Source organism: Ylistrum balloti, unplaced genomic scaffold (assembly GCF_031769215.1).
Source record: "Ylistrum balloti isolate Yb309-2 unplaced genomic scaffold, AGI_CSIRO_Ybal_v1 Utg370590, whole genome shotgun sequence".
NCBI lineage: Eukaryota > Metazoa > Mollusca > Bivalvia > Pectinida > Pectinidae > Ylistrum > Ylistrum balloti.
In genome coordinates this window covers 2102872-2114695 of record NW_026782366.1, presented here as the reverse complement: position 1 = coordinate 2114695, position 11824 = coordinate 2102872, and the positions used below count along the sequence as shown (strand labels likewise).

The 11824-nt window shown below is 33.8% G+C and overlaps 2 protein-coding genes across 2 annotated transcripts in view; both read right to left on the bottom strand.

The window, feature by feature from the left end:
• Positions 1–4855: 4855 nt before the first annotated feature.
• The window catches only part of LOC132556795 (signal transducer and activator of transcription 5A-like), a 54924-nt gene continuing 47955 nt past the window's right edge, over positions 4856–11824 (bottom strand). Inside the window, exons 24-25 of the mRNA XM_060221241.1 lie at positions 10035–10154; positions 4856–6206 (exon numbers count right to left, since the gene is read on the bottom strand). Coding sequence (XP_060077224.1) covers positions 6155–6206; positions 10035–10154 — 172 coding nt within the window. The 3' untranslated portion in view covers positions 4856–6154. The remainder of the gene's footprint in view (positions 6207–10034; positions 10155–11824) is intronic.
• On the bottom strand, positions 10993–11478 carry LOC132556819 (putative uncharacterized protein C18orf15). The gene is made up of 2 exons (XM_060221263.1): positions 11400–11478; positions 10993–11195 (listed from the first exon to the last, which is right to left on the bottom strand). The coding sequence occupies exons 1-2, from the start codon at positions 11476–11478 to the stop codon at positions 10993–10995; spliced, it is 282 nt and encodes a 93-aa protein (XP_060077246.1).

The window sequence follows — 11824 nt, the reverse complement described above, 5'->3', positions numbered from 1 at the left end:
TGCGATGTACGTTGTGTCACGATCAGTAATTATATAATGCGATGTAATTTGTGTCATGATCAGTAATTATATAATGTGATGTACGTTGTGTCACAATCAGTAATTATATAATGCATGTAATTTGTGTCATGATCAGTAATTATATAATGCATGTAATTTGTGTCATGATCAGTAATTATTTAATGTGATGTAATTTGTGTCACGATCAGTAATTATATAATGCGATGTAATTTGTGTCATGATCAGTAATTATATAATGTGATGTACGTTGTGTCACGATCAGTAATTATATAATGCATGTAATTTGTGTCATGATCAGTAATTATATAATGCATGTAATTTGTGTCATGATCAGTAATTATTTAATGTGATGTAATTTGTGTCACGATCAGTAATTATATAATGCGATGTAATTTGTGTCATGATCAGTAATTATATAATGTGATGTACGTTGTGTCACGATCAGTAATTATATAATGCATGTAATTTGTGTCATGATCAGTAATTATATAATGCATGTAATTTGTGTCATGATCAGTAATTATTTAATGTGATGTAATTTGTGTCACGATCAGTAATGATATAATGCGATGTAATTTGTGTCATGATCAGTAATTATATAATGTGATGTACGTTGTGTCACGATCAGTAATTATATAATGTGATGTACGTTGTGTCACGATCAGTAATTATATAATGTGATGTACGTTGTGTCACGATCAGTAATTATATAATGCGATGTAATTTGTGTCATGATCAGTAATTATATAATGTGATGTAATTTGTGTCATGATCAGTAATTATATAATGCGATGTACGTTGTGTCACGATCAGTAATTATATAATGTGATGTACGTTGTGTCACGATCAGTAATTATATAATGTGATGTACGTTGTGTCACGATCAGTAATTATATAATGCATGTAATTTGTGTCATGATCAGTAATTATTTAATGTGATGTAATTTGTGTCACGATCAGTAATTATATAATGCGATGTAATTTGTGTCATGATCAGTAATTATATAATGTGATGTACGTTGTGTCACGATCAGTAATTATATAATGCATGTAATTTGTGTCATGATCAGTAATTATATAATGCATGTAATTTGTGTCATGATCAGTAATTAGTTAATGTGATGTAATTTGTGTCACGATCAGTAATTATATAATGCGATGTAATTTGTGTCATGATCAGTAATTATATAATGTGATGTAATTTGTGTCATGATCAGTAATTATTTAATGTGATGTAATTTGTGTCACGATCAGTAATTATATAATGCGATGTAATTATATAATGCGATGTAATTTGTGTCAGTAATTATTTAATGTGATGTAATTTGTGTCACGATCAGTAATTATATAATGCGATGTAATTTGTGTCATGATCAGTAATTATTTAATGTGATGTAATTTGTGTCACGATCAGTAATTATATAATGCGATGTAATTTGTGTCATGATCAGTAATTATATAATGTGATGTAATTTGTGTCGATCAGTAATTTGTGTCATGATCAGTAATTATTTAATGTGATGTATTTGTGTCACGATCAGTAATTATATAATGCGATGTAATTTGTGTCATGATCAGTAATTATATAAATTATATAATGTGATGTACGTTGTGTCACGATCAGTAATTATATAATGCGATGTAATTTGTGTCATGATCAGTAATTATATAATGTGATGTAATTTGTGTCATGATCAGTAATTATATAATGTGATGTAATTTGTGTCATGATCAGTAATTATATAATGCGATGTAATTTGTGTCATGATCAGTAATTATATAATGTGATGTACGTTGTGTCACGATCAGTAATTATATAATGTGATGTACGTTGTGTCATGATCAGTAATTATATAATGCATGTAATTTGTGTCACGATCAGTAATTATATAATGTGATGTACGTTGTGTCACGATCAGTAATTATATAATGTGATGTACGTTGTGTCACGATCAGTAATTATATAATGCGATGTAATTTGTGTCATGATCAGTAATTATATAATGTGATGTACGTTGTGTCACGATCAGTAATTATATAATGCATGTAATTTGTGTCATGATCAGTAATTATATAATGCATGTAATTTGTGTCATGATCAGTAATTATTTAATGTGATGTAATTTGTGTCACGATCAGTAATTATATAATGCGATGTAATTTGTGTCATGATCAGTAATTATATAATGTGATGTACGTTGTGTCACGATCAGTAATTATATAATGCATGTAATTTGTGTCATGATCAGTAATTATATAATGCATGTAATTTGTGTCATGATCAGTAATTATTTAATGTGATGTAATTTGTGTCACGATCAGTAATTATATAATGCGATGTAATTTGTGTCATGATCAGTAATTATATAATGTGATGTACGTTGTGTCACGATCAGTAATTATATAATGCATGTAATTTGTGTCATGATCAGTAATTATATAATGCATGTAATTTGTGTCATGATCAGTAATTATTTAATGTGATGTAATTTGTGTCACGATCAGTAATTATATAATGCGATGTAATTTGTGTCATGATCAGTAATTATATAATGTGATGTACGTTGTGTCACGATCAGTAATTATATAATGTGATGTACGTTGTGTCACGATCAGTAATTATATAATGTGATGTACGTTGTGTCACGATCAGTAATTATATAATGCGATGTAATTTGTGTCATGATCAGTAATTATATAATGTGATGTAATTTGTGTCATGATCAGTAATTATATAATGCGATGTACGTTGTGTCACGATCAGTAATTATATAATGTGATGTACGTTGTGTCACGATCAGTAATTATATAATGTGATGTACGTTGTGTCACGATCAGTAATTATATAATGCGATGTAATTTGTGTCATGATCAGTAATTATATAATGTGATGTAATTTGTGTCATGATCAGTAATTATATAATGCGATGTAATTTGTGTCATGATCAGTAATTATATAATATGAAGTAATTTGTATCATGATCAGTAATTAGATAATGAGAGGAAATAACAGGTTCTACATATGATCTAAAGACAAAAAAATCCATGAATTAGGGACAAGTACAAGTGCCATTCAAACCTGAATATAGGTAACGCTGTAGTACATGTATGAACATCTAAACTCTCCAATAAATCATATGATTTCTTTTATGAATTTTTGGGACAAAAACCTCCTATGTGTAGAATGCTGCAGTCGCTGTTGTTTGTTCTTATTGCTTGATACAGCTTTTATTTATAGTCGTCTTGGAACAATTTTTTCTCTGCCTCATCAGAAAGAGTGATAGTTTTGGGTAACATTAGGCCCAGGGGCCTTAACGGGTCACCCGAGTTAAAATGCTTCTCGTAACATGTCATAGAAACGATATTGTTGAAGAAAGGAGGATAACTTTAACTAAATCTTCCACCCACGACCCTCTATTAAAAATTTTTTGTAAATTGGCCGATTTTTGGCCCCGCTCATCAGCCCCTAGGAATCAACCTAGGTAAATATGTGCATCTCATTTAACTGTCAGTTTATACTTAAAATTCTAAACAAGGTTGAATTATTTATGAAAGAAAATTAACAAATTATGCTAAAAATGTAGTTGTCATATACATTTGTCTTAACTATAGTAAATTTTACCTCATCCCCAAGGAGAAATGTGAGACCCTCAGGTAATGAAATTTACAATTTTGGTAAAGCACTTAAGACATTTCCATCCATAAACAGTATTTGATTTTACATTATCTAGGATTTGAGAAAATTTTTTTTGAATTTTCAATCAATTTGACCCTTATTGGCCATCCCTCTCAGACCCCTGGGGGTTGGGAACCATACAATTTATCACTGTTGGTGTGCCTTTAGCCATGGAAGGTTTTTACATAAAAAAAACCCATTAAAATCTTTTCAGGAGTTTTCAAGGCCAAGCTGAAAATGTTAAAAGTTTATGATGCACAATTCCAGACAAATGGGGATTACAAAAAGTCTCGGGGTGATCTAAAAAATAATTAAAAGAATTTGATACTTTAATATATTTTTATTTTATGTAGCCATCATTAGGAATGAAGCAGAACATTTGTTCGTATTTAAATTTAAAAATTAGGATCAGGCATAGTGTCCTATGATATGTGTCACACATTGTAGACAATGTGTTATAATGTCATACTTTCTAGACAATGTGTCATAATGTCATACATTGTAGACAATGTGTTATAATGTCATACATTGTAGAAAATATGTTGTACATTCAAATATTGTCAACAATACGCCAGTGTACCATCATTTTAGTAGACAATGTGAAATAATTTTTAAGTAGACAATATGTTGTACAATTCACACATTATATGATAAATTATATCATAAATATTTGAAATATCTGAGAAAAATGTAATAAAAAGATGATGTCATTGTAGAACTATTTTCTGTGCACTTCTTGTAGTTGACAACCTTTCCCATCAACTTGGAATCAGGTGTCAGTGCTATAGTGTTCAATAAATGACAATTCTGTTTTTAAGTAGTATTACAAAAATACAAAACAAAACAAACAAAAAACAAAAAACAAAAAAAAAACATGTCAAAATGTTAACACAGGAAACAATATAATTTTTTTGCTGTATAAACATTTTTTGGTGAGATATTTCAACACGATGTGCACCATTTGAAATATCTATAAAAAAAACCAGTTTACACACCAGCAAACAAAAAAAAGGGAGGGGGGGGGGGAAACGTTTTGTAAACAAATCAATCATTTCCAAAACAAACAAGGACAACACATCTGTTATATTCACAACAGTTTTGTTCATATTTCAAATGAAAACAAGCAAATGTTTTAAAGATTTACATTAGTACATTAACATCACCTTGATCTTTGATCGCTGAAACAGTGATTTATCATTGTTCAATATTCTTCAGAAATTACTGAAATCGCTATAATGATATTGGAAAAGGGGTTCAGGATTTTGTATCCATTTTAAAATGACCTATACATGTATTTTGACCCAGACAAATCAACTCAGATGAGATATTGTTTTAGCTGAACATTTAATAAAGATTTATCAAAATCTTTTCTAAAATGAAGCTTCTCAAGTGATCACATTAGTCTTGGACAAAACAGAATAGACATGAATGATATAATAGCCAGGCCCCACAGACAACCTTCCATTAAATGGTGAGAGAATCCAGATCATAAATTGACTTCCTAGATTAAAAACCATGTGTACAATATACCATAAAATCTGACATTTTTGTGGTGTTCAAATTTACTGGGTTTTTTCAATACTTATTAGTGGATTGACAATTGATTTCGTGGTTTTGTAGAGCTACCTACCTACCAGTACTGTAATTCAACAATTTGTGGAGGTATGGATTCAACAAAAATTCATAGTATCCATAATCATAAGACTTCTGTTATCTTTGTACTGGTTCCAAGTAAATCATTAGTTATCATTAGTGTTGGTATAGCTAAGTACTTGTGGTGACTGATATTGAAATCATCAATAATATACCAAATGTCTTCTATTGAAAAACACGAATATATTTTTATATGGCTGAGTCAGTAGCATGTTGGATTATGCAACCTCTGGTGAAGATGTGAAAGGTGTGGTCTTATCTTTATCCTGGCGGCTTGTGTTTATCGAGATGCTGATTACAGAATGTTCTGTACTGAAGTAGAACATTTGACCAATGACTGTACAACTTCAGGTAGAAATGTGTCAAAATGACTATGGGTTTTCACTACCGATAAACCAGGAAAAAGCCAAAAACTGACAAATTTTTGAATAGCAGCATTGGTAGGAGTAAAGCAGTCATTCAGGACATAACATCACTCCTCTGTCATTTCATAAATGACCAGAAAATTCAATGCACAAGATTAGTCCTAACAAAATTGTTGATGTAAGTATTTTTTTACTGACTTAACATCCACTGATTCGATTAATGAGCTTACATAGATAGTAAATGTTACTCTGACCCCAGAACATTAAACATGAACTTATCAATTAAACTCTTGTCTAATCCTTCTTATGTAACATTTTTATTTCAGTCCTCGATCACTCAACAAATTCCAAAGATTGATATGGCTTTCAAGATGGAACAAATCATATGCCATAACACTCTGTTACAGGTAAAAAGGCTGGCAGAATCGGAATGTTGAGATCAAAGCATGTCACCCTCTTCACTGATAAGATCATCAAAAGCATCAAGTGATCTGGAATAGAAAACAAAATTTTGTAAGGAGGTTTAATGTAACATATTGATGTTACAGTTTCAGAAATTTAGGAAATCAAATTAAAGTTTATACCTCAAGTGTTTATGTATGCGTCAAGAAAATATCAATTACCTTTTTGATCTCCCTAAATCTAATACCCAAAATAAAAGACTATTTACATATTGAGATGTACTTCTGTTTAGTTTCTGTTGTACACCCAAGCCAAGCAGCTGACTAAAAGATGCGCAGAATCAGATATCCTAACAAGAGGCCCATATGGCCTGTATCAAGACATCCTGGCAAGAGGCCCATAAGGTTTATATCACTCACTAGGTTTGACTTTATGCAAATTAAAGGAAAGGATTCTAAAGATTTGCAAGTTTTTTTCCGTTTGGGCCGTGTCCTTACCAAGTCTGGACGAAATACTGTCATTTCTACAGAATAAGGATTTTCAAGAATTACTAGCTACATATCCCATATTGGGTCCTGCCCCTGAAGTCCAAGAGGACTGACACCAACCATTTACATATGATTGATTCCTCTTCATCCGAGGATATGTCAGATCAAATTGGGATTGAATCCTTTTATTCCTGGAAAAAATTGAGGATTAGAAACCATTTTTGATCCTGCCCTTCAGGCCACTGGTGTTCCAGAAGAAGAAGAAAGACCAAATTTGTAAGATTTTTCTTGTTAGTTATAATCAGCATAGATTTTTTTTCGAAAAATTGACAGATGCAATGCGAAGGCATAAATTTACAGATCCGCCAGACTAGGTGAGCTAAAAATGTATGCTATCATCTAATTCATAACAACATGCAATGTGTTATTGACAACATCTGTAAAGTTAGATAATGGTAGGCAATCATGCTTACTTACAATTGTTCCCAATTATAGCCCTAACTACAGCTTATCCATGCAAAATTAAATTTAAAATGTAAATAAATAAAACCGTAGCATGCACATGTTTATGGTCTTCAATATGTATTGATATCCTTCACTATTCCAACATAGAATAAAAAAGGAACAGCAGAAAAATTGGAGAATTTCACAAATAACATTGGTTTATAGAAAAGCAGAACATCCTCTCAAAACAGACAACAAATATCATGTTTTCATTTGATGACAGAACACTATGTACTTGATCTGTAAATATGACATTAAATTTTTTTAACTTGTCAGGAGTGTTTTATCCTTGGAATCTGCCCCAAATAGTTAAAAACAATGACTTTGCTGAATTGTTTAGCTAAACGTCAATGAACTGTTGTGTTGATATGATGTACAGATGTTTTGGAGTTCATGAGGTAACTTCAGCTTGTGGACAAAAGGTTTTGCTATGAATAGTCAGCCGTTGACAAAATGTTAACTACCTACTTCCCTTTACAAAGTGTGGGTAGCTACCATTACCTTGACATCTGACAATGACAACTAGAAGCTGGCGTAAGGGCAAAGTGAAGGTTTCCTGGTGAGAACAATTTTTTCCTTCTGTTGGAATTATTAACATCTATCTGCTGCTACCTTGATCTTTGACTTTCACATTTAATTAGGACCTAGCTTTCAATAAAAGCAAAACTATGAGATAATTTGCACTAAATTCTGTAGAGCATATTTTCCAGACAACATAGTATGATCATTCAATCCTTGCAACCTTGACACTGATCGATGACCTTGACACTATCCTGATAAATTTAAAATCCGACATAAGAAAAACAAAAACAAAACAAGAAGAACACAAGCTTTAACCATAATCTGTAGTGGTAGGAATAGTTATCAAATTATTAGCAATAAAGACAAAAAAATCTCATTTCAGTTCTTAACAATACTACCAACTTTCAGCTAAATGTACCAGTGGAACATCAGAAAGAAGAAGTTTAAAATGTGTTTTTCAAGAAAGAGATCATAGCGGCATATTGAACTTTGGACCTTACAAAATAAACAGCATTTGGTCAGGATTATAAGTAGAACTTGAGAAAAAATTTTAAATGGGCAATTTTCAGAAAAACCATGATTTAGCAATCATGTTATACAATGGGTGCAATGGTTGCCATATTGAATTTTACTCATGGATGAAAAATAACAGCACATTGTCGACTTCCCTTCCTTGACAACCCTACCAAATTCAGGTCAATGGCACCAGTGGAACTTAAGAAGTTAAAAATGTGTTTTCTTATATAGTGACAATGGACGTCATGTTAGATTTCAGACTGACTCGAAAATAAAAATGCATGGACAGGACCATCTCAGAATCATTTCAGGCAAGCTTGAGCTCAATTCTAAACCTGGAACTTGAGGAGAAGTTTAAAATGTAAAATGTTTATGCATAGAGTATGGAGCACGATGGCTGACAAATCACGATGGATTTAGGTCAGATGACTTTAAAACCAACATAAACATAAATTCTCAAAAACTCAGATCAATGAAATAAAGACAAAACACTTAGAATTAAGGTACTTAAAAAAGAGGAGAATAAGAATATGTTGTGTGGAGTGGTGTATATTGTGGAGTGGTATGTTGTGTGGAGTGGTATGTTAGTGTGGAGTGGTATGTTGTGTGGATTGGTATGAAGTGTGGAGTGGTATGTTGTGTGGAGTGGTATGTTAGGTGGAGTGGTATGTTAGGTGGAGTGGTATGTTGTGTGGAGTGGTGTATATTGTATGGAGAGGTATGTTGTGTGGAGTGGTGTATATTGTGGAGTGGTGTGTTGTGTGGAGTGGTATGTTGTATGGAGTGGTATGTTGTGTGGAGTGGTATGTTGTGTGGAGTGGTGTATATTGTGGAGTGGTATGTTGTGTGGAGTGGTGTATATTGTGGAGTGGTATGTTGTGTGGAGTGGTATGTTGTATGGAGAGGTATGTTGTGTGGAGTGGTGTGTTGTGTGGAGTGGTATGTTGTGTGGAGTGGTATGTTGTGTGGAGTGGTGTTTTGGTATGTTGTAGAGTGTTGTGGACCAAAGTGATGTAGTGTGGAGTTAAATGTGTCAGATGTGTGTTTTGGAGTGGTGTAACATGGTTTGTTGTAATATGGAGTGATGTAACATATTGTGTTGTGTAGTGGTGTGGTGTGTTGTGATGTGTAGTGGTGTGGTGTGTTGTGATGTGAAGTGGTGTGGTGTGTGGTGATGATGAGTGATGGGAATTAAAGATAGCCTTCTGTTTACATGGACAATGTTGTGGGGAGATGACTCTTGTTGTGATGATGAGTGACGGAATTTAAGACAGTCTTCTGTTTACGTGGACAATGTCATAGGAAGATCAATTAGGTTGTGATGATGAGTGACGAGAATTAAAGACAGTCTTCTGTTTACGTGGACGATGTTGTGGGAAGATCACTCTAGTTGTTCTGTCCACAGCATTTAAAACAGGTGGATTTTAAATAAATTTGATAGTAGATCATTTTGGTGTTGAACAAAAAGGAAACGTCATAAACTTGTGTATGATAGTTGCTTTAACAGTAAACCCCTGTCGCTCATCACCACGGCAATGTCACGGTGTCTGAATCTAACAATTCATCCTGTAAACTCACAATGATCATCCCTCCTGTGATTCCCCATAAATGCCCCATGCCAGCAACAGTTGAGCCAATTGGTCACTCCTGCAGAGTCTGAGTACCAAATCACCTCCACAGTACTTTACTATTGAGTTGTTTCGTGTAGTAAATGACATATTTTGGTCTAGTATAGAGGAGTTTAGTATAGCATGGAGATGTTCACTGAACTATGGAGTGGTTTGGTGTATGAATCTGTGTGTTGAGATTTAGATTCCTAATACTAATTGTAAGTACTGTATGTATGATTATATAATATTGGGGTTATTACACATTATCTGTACTTACATGGAAGCAGGAGAGGAGACATGTGCAATGTCCATTGCATTCATTATCTGTTCAACATTGATCGTGTTGTCATAAACAGATCCAAACCCAGACATGTCATCCATTTGCCAAGTCATTTCTCTGATAAAACATCAAGTATTTTATTCAATTTGTGAGTTAAAATGCAACAGAAAAGCCACAACCCAAGCAGACATAACCACTAGCAATGTAACACAACATCTAGGATAGGTGTGTAGGGAGCTTATCTCTGATTTATATTAACTGAATTTGAAAGACCAGTGAAGATGAAGCACAAGCACTGGTACACAACTAACATATTAATAATAATGATAGAATTGTTCACACTGACCTATGCTAAAATAAATATATCTTTTTTGTAATATCTTGTTAAGAGTTTTACAATATTCTAATACTGTTGACATGTGTTAGATACAGTTATAGCAATTTTTGACATTTTAATTTTTGTCTGATAAAGACACTGCCATGAACACTGACAAAGGATGGTGACAAACACAGACATGGACACCGACACATAGACAGAGAGACAGACATGGACACTGACGCATAGACATGGACATAGACACAGACATTGACATAGACATGACATAGACATGGACACCGACACATAGACATAGACAGAGAGACAGGCATGGACACTGACGCATAGACATGGACATAGACACAGACATTGACATAGACATGACATAGACATGGACACCGACACATAGACATAGACAGAGAGACAGACATGGACACTGACGCATAGAAATGGACATAGACACAGACATTGACATAGACATGACATAGACATGGACAGAGAGACAGACATGGACACCGACACATAGACATGGACATAGACACAGACATAGACATGACACAGACATGGACAGAGAGACAGACATGGACACCGACACATAGACAAGGACAGAGAGAGAGAGTGAGAGAGAGACAGACAGACTTAGACAAAAACATAGACACAGACATGGCAACAGTCACATACATTGACATGACATAGACATGAACACAGACACACAGACATGGACAGAGAGAGAGAGAGAGTGAGAGAGAGACAGATATAGACAAAGACATAGACACAGACATGGACACAGACACACAGACATGGACAGAGAGAGAGAGAGAGTGAGTGAGAGACAGGGAGACATGGACACAGAGACAGACATAGACACAGGCATTGACATGACATAGACATGAACACAGACACACAGACATGGACACAGAGAGAGAGAGAGAGAGAGAGAGAGAGAGAGAGAGAGAGAGAGAGAGAGAGAGAGAGAGAGAGAGAGAGAGAGGGGAGAGAGAGAGAGAGAGAGAGAGAGAGAGAGAGAGAGAGAGAGAGAGACAGACAGACATAGACAAAGACATGGACACAGAGACAGATAATCAACAAACATGGACTCAGGCCTATATGCAGACATACAATCATGGTTTTCCTAAACAGGGATGATAAGGAATGGCAGTCAACAAAATGATGCTATTTTTCAGATTGATCCAAAATCCAATATGGTCATATCATGACCACCCTCTTTAATTATACATTAAATAAACTTTTTCTCCCAAAGCAATGGTGCTAAAATTTTGTGGCATTGTAGAGAGATTGAAAAGAAGAGTTCCTACCACTTCTGTTGTTATATGTTCTATCTGTACAGTGACCATTTTGTTTCAATGTACTGTACAGCCACATAATGCCATGCTTATGAGATTATTATTCCTTATTTTCTTTCACTTGCACAACAGCGATATGATTTGATGCCTGATTTGGCCTCACAATA

Excerpts from the sequence above, each read along its gene's own strand:
- LOC132556819 (XM_060221263.1), bottom strand. The coding sequence starts at position 11,478 with ATGATTGTATGTCTGCATATAGGCCTGAGTCCATGTTTGTTGATTATC. Across the intron at positions 11,196-11,399 it reads CCATGTCTTTGTCTATGTCT|GTCTCCCTGTCTCTCACTCA; the intron begins GTCTGTCTCTCT and ends CTCTGTGTCCAT.